At 44.2% G+C, this 17,760-nt stretch overlaps 1 protein-coding gene across 1 annotated transcript in view; it reads right to left on the bottom strand.

Moving 5' to 3' along the window:
* The window catches only part of RNF128 (ring finger protein 128), a 45,276-nt gene extending 35,125 nt beyond the window's left edge, over positions 1-10,151 (bottom strand). The window contains exon 1 of the mRNA XM_056859560.1: positions 9,707-10,151. Within this exon, the coding sequence (XP_056715538.1) occupies positions 9,707-10,151 (445 nt within the window). The remainder of the gene's footprint in view (positions 1-9,706) is intronic.
* Positions 10,152-17,760: the final 7,609 nt, after the last annotated feature.

Genomic DNA, 17,760 nt, shown 5'->3' with positions numbered 1-17,760 from the left:
CTGAGAATTTGGTGCAGTTTCTGCCCCACCTCCTGATCTTTTTCCCACTCCAGCAACACAGGCAATAAGCTACTTGATACTCAGTTTATGGGTATATGTGTCATAGTGGTTTGAGGGAGACGTGACAAGATCAACCGCGAGACAAGTCAGGTCAAAAGGACCACAGAAATAATGAAAGACCTGCATGCTACCCTCATGAAGATCAGGTATCGGTACAGAAATGCATCTTGTATTAAGAGCTTTATACATCAATAGCATGCCCCTCTTGTCTTTAAAAGCATTTCACTCATTCTAAAAGACAAAATATTTCATATGAGGGGTGTTTCTTTTTGGTACTTCCTCAAATTTCAAATTTTTCTGCCAGAAAATGGGAGGGGGGAGCGCCTTGGGGAAAAATCCCTTTCCCCCATAATTTTCTGGTTTCTTCCCAGGCCTTCACATCTAGCTAGAACGGAGTCTAAGAAAATTTGTACCTGTCCTTTCTGGTCAGATGACAACACCATTATTAATGAAAATTGGAAATAATTCTGTAGCCTGGCTATCACTTTAAGGTGGCTAATTTGCCAGATTTCTGTTGACAAAGCGGACTAGCTACATTATGCAGAGAAATGTTCCACTCTCACATGGTATCACCCAGCAGTGGTCGGCAAACTCATTAGTCAACAGAGCCAAATATCAACAGTACAACGATTGAGATTTCTTTTGAGAGCCAAATTTCTTAAACTTAAACTATATAGGTAGGTACACTGTTTATTAACTTAATAAACTTTAATTAAAGTTTTAAGTCTTAATTAAACTATAGGTACACTGATTAAAACTAACTAACTAAATAAAAGCATCCTCCCCACCAGAGCTGGCGGAGAATGAATCAAACATGGCTTCCCCCCCGGGCCCCGTGGCCTCCCCCGACCCCCACTGACCTCTCGGAGGCCACCCTGGCGCATCCCGGCCACCTCGGCCTCCCGCGCTCGCCTCTTGGCCTCCTCCTCCTCGCTGCCACTGCCTGGGCTCCTTCCTTCCTTCCCTCCCCGGCTGGCCTGCCGTCCGCCCCTCCTCAGCGCCTCCGCCTCCTCCACCAACCAAAACCAGCGCGAAAAATCCCACCCGCTAATTGGCTGCCGCCGCCCGCCTTGGCGCCGCCGGCCCTTGAGCGCTGCTTTCAAAACCCGTTGACACTGTGAGGGGAAGGAAAGGGTGGAGGAGGGGTACGACAGGGAGAGGGAGAGTCCACTCCAAACCTCTGCGCCGCAGCTGGTGCGGCGGGAAGGGTGGGACAACCCCGCCGGGGACTGGAGGGGGCCACCAGCTACCACCTACCCCTTCCCAGCAGGATCTCCAGTGGGGGGGGGGGAGAGCAGAACCCCTGAAGACAGCCCGGCCAGCAACCACGCAGCCTCCCGAGAACCGGGAGAGAACTAGCTGGTGCGTGGCGTTCTACCGCGGCCTCTTCAAAGCCCCGACAACCAGCTGAGACGTGGGCGTGCGTGCCCGGGGAGATTGGAGCAACAGGGCTGGGAGGGTGGAGGAGGCTGATGCAAGCCTCTCTCGCCCTTATGTGGGCTCGGGGGGTGGAACTAGGAGGGGAAAGGGGTGTGGGTGAGGACGCACGGCTATAATAAGCGGCTGTGGGGCGAAGGCTGGGGAGGAGCGAAGCAGTGCCACCCGGATGGGCAGAGCCACACTCAAGGGGCCAGAGAGCCACATGCGGCTCGCGAGCCGCGGTTTGCCGACCACTGCCCTAAGGGCATGTATAAGTTGGCCTCATAATTTCATGTTCTTTTTGTTTCCACCGACAGCTCAGACATTGAGAATCTAACTGTAGGCAAGGCTTCTTTGACAGTTTTTACTCCCAACCCCCAGTATACAAGAACCAATGCAATCTTTCACCATTCATAAGCCATCTGACATTAATTGATAAGCCATCTGACAATAATACCAATAATAGAAGCATGCACGTCCACTGAGAACAGAATTCAGTAATTCCTTCTTACCTCAAACTAAACACATTTACCCTTGGTTTCTCTGTGGGTATCTATTGCCTCCTCCCCACCCAACAAAGGCATGAACTTACAAAATATCAAAACACAGTTTGAAGCAGTTAAGTTTACCTGCAATAAAAGGTACTCAAAGACAAATGATTCCTCCCACGGATCATATTTGCCTTCACATTAATCCCCTCAAGGATAGCAGCTATGCAACAGCATTAAAAACAAATATGTCTCTACCTGGGACTCCGGTTGGCTTACATTACATATCTCATTGCTGGTATCCAGGGCTGCTCTGTGGAAAGCCTAGCCCTCATGGGTATGTCAGTCAGATCAGCCACAATCACACCAATACAATTTATATATATATATATATATTTTTGCATTAATATAAATTATTTTTGCATTAATAAAAAATACAATCAATTTAGAATACAAAATAGTAAAATACAAAAAGTTGAATTATGTTCGTTAGATTAGAAAAAAAGAATAACTCCATATGTAATACTTTTAATACCCACCACCCACCAGTAGTGAACACCCCGTTTCCCTCCATCACCGGGCAGAACTTCCGGTGAAGTGTCTTATCAGGTTAATATTACAACAATAATTTCTAAACTTAGAGGGGGGAAAAGTTATTTCTACAGCCCGTTCACAAAATTAGCAAGATTCGTCTTTGCCAGTTTATCCCAATATGCGAAGGCCTTTAACCAAGATTGTTTAAATTCTTCCATGTCTTTCCCACGTAGGGAATCTGTTAATTTGGCCATTCGCACGTAAAACCATAGTTTCTCTCCAGTCTTTAATTGCAGGTCTATTTGTCAGCTTCCAGGATCTTGCTATTATAATTCTCACTGCTGCAAAACTATATTGGCATATGACTCTATCACTTCTACTAATTTTCTCCCTTACAATCCTCAATAAACAAAAAGCCAGATCAAGTTTTACCTTATTATTAATCAAATTATTGGTTTCCTTAAATACCTTTCTCCAATTTTTTTTGATCTTTTTACAAAACCACCAAGTGTGCATAAATGTTCCACTTTCAATTCCACATTTCCAACATAGGTCTGTATTTCCTACTCTCATTTTATTTGCCATTACTGGCATAATATACCATCTATAAAACATTTTGTACATGTTCTCTCTTATTTCGTTACAAATTGTAAATTTAAATTCTCTTTTCCATAGAGTTTCCCATACCTCTAAATCTATATTATAACCTAAATCTTTCAACCATTTTATCATCACTAATTTAATCCTCTCTTGTTCTAAGTTCATTTCTATTAGAATTCTATATATATTACCTACCAGACCTTTATTTCCTGAATTTAGTATTAATTCCAATTTAGATTTACTTCTATTAAAACCTATACGTTTATCTTTAATGAATATATCGTTTAGTTTATAATACATAAACCAGTCTTTAATTTTAAGCTCTTCTCTTGATTTAAGTTGCCACTCTTCTCTAATATAAACCAATACAATTTCTGACAGCTAGTTTTCAAAATGCAAGTTTTCTCATCTATCGTGTTCCGGTGTCCCAATTCCAAATTAAATAACTTCAAAGGCCCAAAGGTACTATACTTCATGTCCCAGTTTCTGTTAGCAGAAGCTCATAAATGTATCCAAAACCAAGATAACCTTTCCCTGCACCCATTATTCCACCATGTAATCTTCATTATAATACCCTTCGGAATTTCCCTGTTGAGATCTAGACTCCAGATAAAACTATGTTCTCTTGGCTGTCCCACAGTCCCCCAAACCTCACCTGCCTACTCTCTTTCTTCCTACTAGTAGTGCGCAGCCCAAGTATGGGGTCCGCATAGTTTGGCTTACTAGCCAGCTGCTAGCCTCTCCCTTCCCAGAGTACTTGGTTTGTACCAGAAGGATGTGTCTTTCTTCATTCGGTAGCTCGCCAAGAATTTAAGGGACAGATGCTCATCACTGCCAAGCTAGCAAAGGGATTATAGAATCCTGGCTCAAGCCTTTTCCTCAGCCATGTATTTATCCACAATTGTTTCCTCACACAGAAACAGTTACTTTGCCTCACTTTCTTTAGACATGCTGTCTCTCAACCAGTTTTCCCCCACAATAATCTCCCCTTCCCTACCTTAACATTAATCCTTTCCTGACTTTGAGCTATGGGGTTTCTTCAGAACCCTCTCCTACCAGCTGTCTCCATGTCCATTCCCTAACGCCTCTGCCCTTTTTCCTTGCTTCAAGGTCCTCTCTCTCTTTAACTGCTCCTTACAGCCTCTTCCAAGTCTTCAGTTTGTACCTGTGTGAGACTTTAAACTGTCAGTAGTTGTCAGCCAAACTGAGAACTACTCCTTCTCCTCCAGGAAAAGCTGGACAGCAAACTTTCTTGAGCAGTTACAATTTCTGTGTTCTTATACCAGTTCAGCCAACATCAGAGCCATCACTAATACAAGCACAATTCAACAGATGTCTCAGTAATCACCTACAAATGGCAAATTACATCTAGAAGACACCAGCAAAAATTTATTAAACATAAAACATCCTTTCAGATTTTCTTTTAATTCCGGGAAAAGCAAGAAATTCATTTCCCCCCTGTGTGTGTATGCCATCAAGTTGCAGCTGATATATGGCGACCCTGTAGGGTTTTCAAGGCAAGAGACATTCAGAGGTGGTTTGCCATTGCCTGCCGCTGCTTCACAACCCTGGTGTTCCATGAAGGTTGCCCATCCAAATTTTAACCAGGGCCGACCCTGCTTAGCTTCTGAGATTTGATGAGATTGTCAAAGGTTTCCCTTGTATATATACCCAGATAGCACAGTAATAGCTACAAACTAAACCTATTTTTCCGACAAAAGTTTAACTTTCCAAAGTTCAATTTCCATTCAAAATGTACAGTATCTTAGCTTTGGAGTGGTTTTACAGAATGTTTATATAACCAAGAATTCAGAGGTTCTATTAGGATCAATGTACAATAATGTTTGCTCATCACAAAGAGTTGGATCCATCAATTTGAGATCCAATTATAGAAGAGTCAAGACAGAACCATCCTTGTTGCAGTTTTGAACTTTGATTATCAACTCCTGCAAAACTCATCTAAGCCCATCACAGCAGACATTGACCAAACAATTAGTCATGTTACCCCCAAAAAAGTTCAGCTATTTTTAGAAAATATGTCTGCCCACTGCTATTGGAGGCATATTTTATTATATATTGCCTAAAATTTGATAAAATAGCATAGAAATTACACACACAAAAATCCAGAGCATACATTCCTGCTCTCAATGAAGACAGATAACAAGAGCAGGTAAAAAAAGTCCAGCGAGTAGCGTAGCTTGCAAACCAGAACAAACTAGTCAAAGTAGATGTCATGGAGCAACAATTCTACAATGAAAGGCATATGCAAGTACAATGCTTAATCTGGGACTGCAGTTCTTTGTAAAGTTCCTCATAGTAGGTCAGTGTTTCTCAGACCTGACGTTTGGCGAACTCATTGCAAAACAACTTGTTCCCCCTGGAACCTCAATGCATTGCATTCTGGGGGATGTTCATCAGTGCGTCACCAGTCCTTCACTGTCCCACATTACCGTACGTTTACAAGCCTACAACACGTCAAACACTCCTTTATGGCTGGTTGTGACTGCAGGGGAAGATCAGTAGCAGTGGGTAAGCTATGTTTCAAGAAAGTCTGCAGCTGTGCTGATCTTCTCAATGAAAAACTCATGATATGTTTCCAAGGGATTCCACAGCTCTCCAGAATACAATTTGAAATGGATGGACTTGAATCAGATTTATAACAGAATCCTATGCATATATACTTTTCTTCACTGGCTTCAATGTGGCATATTCTCACATACACATAGCAGTGCAGCCTTAATTACCCAACTGTGAACAGGACGTGACAATCTTGAGCATTTACACACAATAGTCCTTAAGACGGTTTACCAGCATTTGTTCTGCAACCGTTTTTTGTTTTCAGCTTAAGCTATTGCAGCATATTCCTCACCAATGGAAATCATATACTGAGTAAAATGGCTGCTATATTATCAGCTATTTTCTGACCAGCTATTTATTAACCAAAGCACTTATTATGTTGCATTGGGTAGAGGCGTGAATGATTCACAGCATGAGAAGCAGCAAAAATATGGCAGGAAAAAAATGCAGAAAAGTCAGTCCAGGCAGACCTGTAGCAGCTTCAAAGCTTTATCTTTTTAATCTGCGCCTTTAAAAGCCATGCAATTAAAACACTAAGCAAGATAAGCATATTGCCACTGTGTGCCTTATACTTAAGAGCTCTGCTCACATACCAGAATACACTAACATCTCACTCGTTAACTAACTTCCCTCCATATGAATAAAACCTAGGTTCTTGAAGCAACCTCCCCCAACCATAATTCCCAAAGGGTGATAAACATCTTTAAGTAATGAGAGCTCTGTTGTTCCCTAGCCACCAAAGAATCGCTAATGATGAAAGAAGGGTCAAATGTTTTAGCATCGTGCTTTATTTCCTTTTCCCATGCAAAGAAGTACTATTCCAATATCCAGGAACAACAAAGTGCATTCTTCTAAGTAAGAACTATTCCTGTACTGCTGATAGGCATACCCAAAGCATTGTATCAAGGAGCCCAGAAACACATTTCAAGATAACTCTCACATTCACATGGGTTATTAAATGTGAAGTAACGGGTACATACATTACTTCAAAATGTAGTATCTACTCTACTAGTTTCCAGCATTGCCAGTCAGTTCGAAAAGGAGAGGTAAAGACAGCCACTATACACAGAACCAGCAGCTTTTGAAAATGACCCCAAAGACTGAAGGGAATGCTTGTTCATTCTTCCTCATACACCTTACGGCATGTTGTCCTCCAGGACACACATCCAAGATCAGCTACCCTGTTTTATATAACCAGGATAAAAAGTGTGTTCAATGGGTGACCGAATTGTTTAAATATCTGAATGAGAGCAAAGTAAAACATGCTGCAGGTTTATTTTTTGTTGTTGTTTAATCAGTGCATTTCAAGCTTGCAGCTCTTTTTAAGGGCGTTTTCATGTTGCAACTCCTCCCATAAGAAATGTGTTTTCCTCCAACACAGCCAACCAGCAAAAGAAAAGAATAGGTTTCTTGTGAAAAAGGAAAATGGAATATCTGGAGAATTTTCCTCTTCTTTCTTCTGTGCATTGGTGCAGCTCACATAGCTATTAGGGCATGTTGACGTACAGTTCAGGTTAGCCAACATATAGCCCTACAGGAAGGGGTGGGGGAGAAAAACCTGCTTTCTTGTAACACATAAAAATTCCTTGTCTGGTTGCTCAGGGGTAATTTTTTTAACTCTCTACTGGCCACCAAGTGCACACTTTAGGTTAGTTCTTCGTGCCTCACTGCAAAAAAATGGGGAGGGAAGAAAACAACCAACTTGCTTGCTACATATAAAAGCTTCTTTTCCTAGCCTGCTACAGGAGATTTAACCCCATAAACAGTTTCCAATTGTTCTCTGGTAGGCTGTTGTATTGCTAGTTCCACTACTCAATCATCTTTATTGTTAAAGAAATCTCACTGAAATGGTCTCTAGCAGTCTTTTGGAACAGTCTTTCTACATCACACATCCTGTAGAGCTGCTCCCAGTCAGAGTAAACACCACCAAGCTAGCTGGAACACCAGTTCCACTCTGTATAACCGTTCTGCATAGTGCATAATTTGGGCATACTGGGCTGACAGCCCCCCCAAGCATAAGCAAAGTTCCTTTTAGGCGCCTTACCTCACTTTTGCACATGCTCAAGGGAGCTTTCATCTATTCTTACACACACATACCACATGAAATACACAAGCTGTTTGGAAACTTGGTCAATTTCAGAGCCCATGCTTTGCATGGACATTTTAAAGCTTTTTATTTTCTGTTAAAGCGTATCACATCCCATTCCCATTTATCACTACAGAAGTTGTACTGCTGTTTTAACTTTATTTAGAGTTGGTTTTTGTAAGCTCCTTTGAGCACCAGAGCCTTGTCAGTAAAAAACAACAACACAACAACCAAAGGAGAGAGTAGATGCGATTACATAAAATTATCCATAGTGTGTAAAAAGTAGCCAGGGAGTACCATTTCCCTGTCTCACAATACTAGAATGCAGGGGCACTGGGTAGATCTGATGAACAACAGATTCAGGACAGACAAAAGGAAGTACTTCTTCAGTCAATAAGCAATTAAATTTTGGAATTTGTTCCGAGTAGATTTAGCGAAGACTGCTAGAACAAACTGCTTTAAAAGGGTATTGAACAGCTTCACGGAACAGCCATCAAAGGCTACTAGTCAAGATAACTACAGGGAACCTCTACACCCAGACATCAAACTTCTGAATATCAGCAGCAGGAAGCAACATGAGGGGACGGCCTTGGCCTCCCTGGCCTGCTTTCTGGCCTCCAGGGCAACCGGCCGGCCACTGTGAGAAACAGGAAGCTGAACTAGACAGAGCACATCTTTGATCCAGCCAGCTGCCTCTCACGTTCGTCACCTGAGAAAGGCAGCAAACAAACGGTCTTGTGTGTATACACACTGACACACACGCATATTTGTGGCTGGGTAGCTGTTACATACATGGAGCAGGGCATGGAGTAGGGGTCACTGGGAGTGTGCGGGGGGGAGGCGGTTGTGAATTTCCTGCATTGTGCAGGGGGTTGGACTAGCCAGGGCTTCTTAAACTTTTCCCACTCGCAACCCCTTTTCGCCGGAGCATTTTTTACATGACCCCGGGTATACAGGTATGTACATGGGTATACAAATCAAACATTTACTGTTAATAAGTCATAGGGAAATTTATTTGAAAACGATTCTTTGGTATACATGTAATTTTACCATTTAAAAAAGGTAAAGGTCCCCTGTGCATGCACTGGGTCATTCCTGACCCATGGGGTGACGTCACATCCCGATGTTTACTAGACAGACTTTGTTTACGGGGTGGTTTGCCAGTGCCTTCCCCAGTCATCTTCCCTTTACCCCCAGCAAGCCATTTACCATTGCTAATTTTTTCACAACCCCCACATTCAGTTATGCGACCCACAGTTTAAGAAGCTTTGGACTAGATGACCCTGATGGTCCCTTCCAACTCTATGGTTCTATGGGCGAAAACGCACGGTCGCTTTAGCCTCCTTTATTCCCTGCTTCAGCCACGATCGAACGCATGCGTTCCGCCTAAGGTGCGCTCGATCCTGGCTGAAACAGGGAATAAAGGAGGCTAAAGCGACCGTGTGTTTTCGCCCAATGACACATGTATGCGTGCCTATATACAAAAGCGTCCCTTTAGCGGAAGTACAAGCGTGTTGTGTACACACACACAAACACACTGAACCGCACGCACCCCCAAGCGAATCTGGCGGCTTCCAGCCCGCGCCACGAAGAGAGTGTGTGTGTGTAAAGTGCCCTTGAGTCGCAGCCGACTTATGGCAACCCCTTTGTGGATTTCATGGCAAGAGTGTAACAGAGGTGGTTGGCCAGTGCCTCCCTCTGCACAGCAACCCTGGACTTCCTTGGTGGTCTCCCATCCAAATTCTAACCAGGGCTGACCCTGCTTAGCTTCTGAGATGTGACGCGATCAGGCTAGCCTGGGCCATCCAGGTCAGGGCCACGAAGGGAGACCCGCACCTAATTCGCGGCTCCCTGATTGGTTGCAAGTGCTGGCCAATCGGGCCCTTCCTCTCTCTCCCCCCCCCGCCCACCAACCGCCCGCCCTACCCCGCGGCGCTCTCACCCGGGTGGGTCATGGGCTGCACGTCGTTGCCCGTCCCGCCGGCGTAGTTGTAGATGACGGCGGCGAGGGCCCCGCGCTGGGCGGCCAGGCGGATCTTCTCGGCGAAGGTGCAGCCCCCGCCGCGCTGGATGAGGGCGAGCCAGGGCTCGTCGCGAGGCGCCCGGCTGAAGTTGGCGAGGGGGCTGCAGGCGTTGAGGCCGTCGCGCCCGTCCGGCGCCACCAGCTGCCCGGCCGCCCCGCGCAGGGGCGAGTCCTGCCCGAAGACGCCGCTCTCGCCCACCGTCCGGATGGTCTCGTTGCTGCCGGGCAGGCTGTACGACACGCTCAGCCACGCCGTCCACAGGGCCTGCGCCGAGGCCAGCGTCGCGAAGCGGCCCGGCGGCGGGCCCAGCCACGCCAGCGCGCCCACGGCCGCCAGCAGGGCCGCCGGCGACGCCGCCCGCATCTCCGGGAGGGAGGGAGAGAAAGCGCGCTGAGGCGGAGAGGGAAAGGGGAGCGAGCGGCGAGGAGGGAGACTCCTCAGCGACTAGCCCGGCCTCGCGCGCGCCGCCCGGCCTCCTACCTGAGCCCTTTTTCCCGCCCACCCGCGCGCGCGCCTGAGGGGAGGGGAGGGCCCTGGAAGCCACGCCCCCCTTCCCACTAGCCTCCGTGAGGAGAGCGGGGCGCCACGTGCGCAGCCGCCACGCAGGGCTCCAGGCGTCGAGTCGGGGTGGTGGTGGTGGGGTTTTTTTTTTAAATAAACGCGCTTTTATCCACGCCCTTTCCTTTAAAAAAAAATTTTTTTTTAATTTTTATAATGTAAAACGAAATAAATACAATAATAACAAAGAATAAAAAGAAAACACAAGAGTATCAATTATAATTATACAGAGTTATAAAATTCAACAAAGCAATAATACCCTTTCGACCCTCCACCCACCTTAAAAAGTGACCCGTCACCTGACTTCCGCAGAAGTGTCTAAACAGTTTTAAAAATTGTTAATAGTAATAATAATTTAAAAAAAGTAAACTTGTTTCTATAACTCACTAACTTATCCACGCCCTTTCCAAGGTTTTGTGCTCGCGGCAATCTTCTGAGTTAGGTTAGGAGCAAGGCTGTCAAAGATAGGACATTTTGGAGGACTGAGGCTGTTACCGCACTAGGTATTCCCAGCGATGTATTAAGAGTTTGGAAATGTTCTAAAAAAATACTGTTCGCACTTTCTATGTATTCCCAGCGATGTATTAAGAGTTTTAAAACGTTATAAAAAATACCATTCGCACTTTGTTTGGCCCCTTTAGCTGTGAAGACGTCTTCCAACCATTTATAAGCCGTGGGATCCAAAAACCCTTTTAAAGCGATGTTTTTTATTACATTTTCAAACTCTTAATACATCGCTGGGAATACAAAGTGCAGCTAACCCCCTTTCATTCATAGGGTCGCCATGAGTCGGAAGCGACTTGACGGCACTTCACACACACACAAAAGTTAGGTTTAGAGAGTGTGGCTAGAAGGAGGAGAGTTCGGTTTTATTCCGTCCCAGGGTCTCAAAGCCACTCCCCAAAATAGCACAACCAAGGGTCAGAATACCATCATAGAATCATAGAGTTGGAAGGGACTGCCAGGGTCATCTAGTCCAATCCCCTGCACAATGCAGGAAATTCACAACTACCTCCCCCCCACACCCCCAGTAACCCATACTCCATGCCCAGAAGATGGCCAAGATGCCTTCCCTGTCATCACCAGGGAGCTAGTTATTATAATCTCTGCAGAGGAGGAAACCTACCACTCCCAGAATACCTCAGTAACATACCAATAGCCTTTTCCAACATTCACCAGTTCTACAACCCCCACTGAGACAGAGTTAGGCTGTATCAAGGGAGGAGAAGAGTTGTCTTGTATATGCCTTAAGGCAGAATCAAACCGGCTTACAGTCGCCTTCCCCTCCCCATAACAGACACCCTGTGAGGTAGGTGAGGCTGAGAGACCTCTAAGAGAGCTGTGACTAGCCCAAGGTCACCCAGCTGGCTTCATGTGGAGGAATGGGGAATCAAACCCAGTTCTCCAGATTAGACTCTACCGCTCCTAACCACCGCTCTTAACCAGTACACCGCTACACTAAATCTCATACTCACCAGATTAGCATCCGCCGCTCAATAGAAGGAGTGGGGAATCAAATCCAGTTCTCCAGATCAGAGTCCACCGCTCCAAACCACTGCTCTTAACCATTACACCACACTGGCTAGCCCACAATCACGTAAGGTTGCCAACTCTAGATTAGGGACATTCCTGGAGATTTGAGGGTGGAACCTGAGGTGGGCGGGGTTTGCAAGGGGAGGGACTTTTGTGGGGTTAATAATACTGTAGAATCAACACACACCCCAGCCATTTTTTTCCTAGGGGAACTGATCTCTGTATTTGATATCTGTTGTAATTCTGGAAGATCTCCAGCCCCCACATGGAGATTGACAATGCTACCCACCAAGCCTTTCCTAGTCGACTCTCTTAATCAGTAGCAATGAAATCTTAATCAGAATTCTGCACTTCTAAATTCATTCTAAATTGGCTTAGAACAGTGTTGATTCTGTTTGGGATTGCACTGTAAATATTTTTTTGTGCGCTGCATTTATTTCTGAGCCAGTAAAGGCTAGCCTCATCTTGTCAAGCCTCCAAAGCTGAGCAGTATTGGTTGGTCTTGGTTAGTACGTGGATGGGAGACCATCAAGGAAGTCCAGGTCCCTATGCAGAGTTCGTCTGTTACCTTGAAACCCCTACTGGGTTGCCGAAAACAGGCTGCACTTTCTTCCACCACCAAAGTGCCTTGCCTGTCAGATTATGACTGGGAAAACACAGGTTTAAATTAGAAGTAAATTGCACTGATTACTGTAGGATTTGCTTCTGAGCCTTTGGGTTGAGGATTGCAGCCTAGCTGAGCCTTATCTATACAAGTAGCAGAAGTAGGTGCGGGACTGAACAAGATTACAATTTTTCTTAAAGCTGATTTACCTTACATTTGGGGTTGCCTTCCTTTGGAGTAAATACAGTAAAATTGCCGCCTGGTTCACAGAAGCCCCATTAATTTCTGTGGGATTTAGGATTACCATCCTGTCCTGTCAGTCTGATCAAGACTCGCTGGTTTCTATAGCCCCTGCTTCAAAGTAGGTGTAGGACTGCATCCTAACTGTAGTTTAGTCACAGCTCTGAGCAATTTTTGGTGCAGTGCAATCCTAAAACAGAGTTGCACTCTTCTACCTCTGTTGAAGTCAATGGGCTTAGAAGGGCATAGAACTGCACTGCATTGCTTTCTGTGAGACTTACTTCCTACTCCTGACTGCAGCCCCAATCCTAATCCCACCCGCTTCCACAACCGCTGTTTAGCAATACAAAGTGGGCTAGGGATCAGTTCACACATCTTCCAGTATTGCATCTAGTTTGGCCCTAATGAAGAAGAATTTGCGCAGCACAGTGCATAGAATAGACTCGACTTCAAATTCCCACTCCAGAATGATGCCAACTGAATGGCTTGGGATAAGTCACTGTTTCTTTGCCTAAAGTAATAAAATAGTTAGCAAAATATTGTCGAAGGCTTTCACGGTCAGAGTTCATTGGTTCTTGTAGGTTATCCGGGCTGTGTAACCGTGGTCTTGGAATTTTCTTTCCTGATGTTTCGCCAGCAACTGTGGCAGGCATCTTCAGAGGATTAACACTGAAGGACAGTGTCTCTCAGTGTCAAGTGTGTAGGAAGAGTAATATATAGTCAGAAAGGGGTTGGGTTTGAGCTGAGTACTGTCCTGCAAAAGTAATGTGCTAATCATTGTCCTGTAAGTATCAAGATAATGTGCTAATGAGGGTATGGTATGTTAATATGGAACCATTGTATCCTGAAGTGATCTGTTAATGTGTGTAATGCAATACTTTGTTCTTTAACTTTTCTACTGCGATGCAGAGACACAGGAACCATTCCATCTTTTCTCATAAGTAAAAGAATCTTTAAAACTTCACGAGCTAACCGCATTTATGACCATCTAGAACGGGCTCTCTTACAAGAGAGAATTCACACTACCCTCAGAGAACTTGCTGCCACAGACAAGGAGTTGTTTTCCTTACATATCAATACTAGCCACAAAATGAGAAGCCATGATTGGGACAAGATTGATAATCTCACCTACAGAAAAATGGAACAGGGGTTAACTTCCAGACAGAAGCAAAAGATTAACAAATTACAGGAAAGAAGACAGACCAGTCCAAAACTTGACAACAAACGGATTATCTTCAATCTGACAGGCCGACAACTCTCACCTGAAGAAACTTCCATTTTAGCCAAGGGAGGAAACTTTGCAGTCACTCCCACCCAAATTCCAGTGGAAGACATCATTGCAAATGTAGAATCTGCCATTCGTAATCTACCTGAAGAAGATGCTGAGGAAATAAGAGGAGAGACAGCAAGAATTCTACGAAAAGCAAAGCCCCCTGCTAGCAATATAACACGCAAGGAGAGAAACGCCATCAAGACCCTCAATGCAGATCCAGAAATCATTATTCTACCAGCTGACAAAGGCAATGCCACAGTGATCATGAAAACAGAAGAATACAAAAAGAAGATTGAGGAACTTCTGGACCCTGCCACATACAAAAAACTAAAACGAGATCCAACTTGCAAAATTACCAGGAAAACTAGCATTCTGATCAAGAATTCCACTCTTCATCCCAACACACACAGAAAACTATGCAAGACAGAAGCACAACCACCACGATTATATGCACTACCTAAAATTCATAAGGATTCCGTTCCACTCCGACCCATCGTGAGTGCCATTGGTTCCCCAACATATGAATTAGCTAGATATTTGACCACCCTCCTACAGGACCACATTGGAAAAACCACTTCTTACATCAAAGACTCAACTCACTTCATCAACAAAATCAGTCCGTTGAGACTCAATCCACAGGATATATTAATCAGTTTTGATGTTGTATTCCTCTTTACCAAGGTTCCAGTAAAAGACACAATCTCATTGATTAACCAGATTTTTCCAGAAGATATAACAGCCTTATTTCACCATTGTTTGACAACAAGTTATTTCCTATGGGATCAAGAATTTTATGAACAGATTGATGGAGTAGCTATGGGAAGTCCACTCAGTCCAGTAATAGCAAACTTTTACATGGAATATTTTGAAAAGACAGCATTAGAATCAGCACCTTACAAACCTACAGTCTGGTTCAGGTTCGTAGATGATATATTTACTATTTGGAGCCTTGGTGAAGAAAAATTAATGGACTTTCTAAACCATCTTAATAATATCCATCCAAACATTCAGTTTACCATGGAAAAGGAAATTGAGGGTAAACTCCCATTTCTTGATACCCTTGTCATCCGTAAAACAAACTTTCAGTTAGGTCACAAGGTCTACCGGAAACCAACTCACACAGATCGCTACTTACACAAAAACTCCAACCACCACCCCCGACAGAAAAGAGGAATAATCAAAACATTAATGGACCGTGCAAGATGGATCTGTGAACCACAGTTTCTCAAGGAAGAAACTAATCATCTAAATCACGCACTGCTAGCAAACGGCTACTCCAAGAATGAAATCAGAAGGGCCATTAAACCAACAGAAAACTCAGGAAAAACAGTCTCCCATAGAAAAAGTATTCCTGCCATTTATTAAAGGAGTCACTGATAGGATGGAGAAACTTTTGAAAAAACATAACCTACAAACAGTGTTTAACCCACCAAGAAAATACAACAAATGCTATGATCAGCAAAAGACAAAAGAGACCCCCTCACCTCTGCAGGAGTATATCGTATACCTTGCAGCTGTGGAGATGTTTACATTGGGACCACAAAACGCAGCATACAAACAAAGATAAAAGAACATGAAAGATACTGCAGACTTGGCCAACCTGAGAAATCAGCAGTGGCTGAACATGGACTGACACAAACAGGACACAGGGTCTTATTCCAAGACACTGAAAGACTGGACAATTCTACCAACTATTTTGTCAGATTGCACAGAGAAGCCAATGAAATTCATAAACATCAGCACAACTTTAACAGAAAAGAGGAGAGTTTAAGAATGAATAAGGCTTGGCTTCCTGTTCTGAAAACCTCCAGACTAACAAAGGCAACAGTCAACAATAGCCATGCAGATTAGCCTTGGATTACACACATTAACAGATCACTTCAGGATACAATGGTTCCATATTAACATACCATACCCTCATTAGCACATTATCTTGATACTTACAGGACAATGATTAGCACATTACTTTTGCAGGACAGTACTCAGCTCAAACCCAACCCCTTTCTGACTATATATTACTCTTCCTACACACTTGACACTGAGAGACACTGTCCTTCAGTGTTAATCCTCTGAAGATGCCTGCCACAGTTGCTGGCGAAACGTCAGGAAAGAAAATTCCAAGACCACGGTTACACAGCCCGGATAACCTACAAGAACCAAAATAGTTAGCATTAATATAACATGGGAAACCCAATCCTAATTGGGGGGGAGGGACAGGTTTAGGAGCTGGTGTGACCCCAGTATTAGAGCCACTTGCACCAGCTAAACTGGCACTAATGCTGGCGTGGGGGCATTGATACCAGCTCCGGGGAGCAGGTGCCAGCATAGCCTCGCCAGTAGTGTTTTCCCAGTGCAAGGGCCCTCGCCGGCATCAAAGGATGCATTCCCAGGGGTGGAGCTGGCTTCAGTCAGCTCCCAAAGCCCTTTTGGCTCACGAATTTAGCTGGTGCCGAGTTATGGCTGCAAAACTCCGTGAGATCCTATGCCTTCCTTTTTCAGGCCGGGAAGATGTTCAGGAGGCAGCACAGCTGTGCCATCCCTGGGCACTTCTTAACCACCACCACCCCTTAGGATTGCGCAATTAATATCTACCTCATTAGCCCAAATAGCATCTGCCTTGCCAGCATTCACATCTAGGAAATATTAATTCATCTTCCATAAGGGCATTTATTGCTGAAATTAGTGGCAAAAGCAAGTTGCAACTAATTTTAGCTCTGTGAATCTGAGCGGACTTCAAGGGCAGCTAACTTCCTCAGGATGGAGACTAACATGATTAACAAATCAATTTGAAGGCATTGGGAAGATATTTACTGAGATCTCCTATAGAACTTTGGAAATCTGGAGACATTGAAAAATCCCAGCCATTTTATAGTTGCCTTGGGCTGCAGTACTCAGGTACAGCTTCCTCAAGACCTACAAGATGATGGTTGTGGGCGAAATTTGATGCAGAGCAGTCATAAGTGTCTCACTCTGCGCCCACATTACAATTCACTATGCCATCACACATGGTTTGAGCATTAATTTAGTGCCAGTGCTTAGTCCATAAGTCCTTGTAAATCACCCAATCGCTCAACAAATCACAGGTGAATGTATGAACTGTCTCCATAGAAGATTTGAGGAGACGCAAGGCGATGTGAACATTATCTTTGATGTATGTGGGTGCATTCACACATGGAAGTCACCATGTACTACTGCAGTCATTGATACATGTGTGAATTAGTTCTACTGTTTGTTGGATATAAGGCCAAGAAATGACAACTGCTTTGCCACTGATCTACCACTCACAACATACCCAATAGCCAGCTTCATCACCTATTAAAATAGTTGCGTTAAATCTTTCTTGCTCTTGGTGATTTTAATAATGATATCTGGGAATAACTAGTACTGAGCTGCAGCCTGAATTAATATGGCTGTTGTGGTCCAGCTTGTAATTTCACTTCTCAGGAATGACACATGCTCTGGATTTTAGGGTTATAAGCAGGTATTCTAGAAGCATTTCACTCTTTGAAGTCTCAGCGTTTAAGTCCTAGGGATTTCAAAAGGAAAAAAGGTTGGAAAATGTATTCTGACTGTTTGTAAAAGCTAAAGAGGACCTGCTTTCATGGTGCTGGGGAAAAAAAGCAGGGAAATTCCAGCCGATAACATTCAGCCCGGAGTGAAATTATATTTACTGACAAATAATGAACATTGCTCAAGGCATTATTTGTCAATGCCTTTACCTCCTCATGACCTAATCTACAAATCCTACACAATTGTGAATGAAT

The sequence above is a fragment of the Euleptes europaea genome, chromosome 13 (assembly GCF_029931775.1).
Source record: "Euleptes europaea isolate rEulEur1 chromosome 13, rEulEur1.hap1, whole genome shotgun sequence".
Lineage (NCBI taxonomy): Eukaryota > Metazoa > Chordata > Lepidosauria > Squamata > Sphaerodactylidae > Euleptes > Euleptes europaea.
Note: the sequence above shows the minus strand (reverse complement) of the source record. Positions and strands in the feature narration are given on the sequence as shown.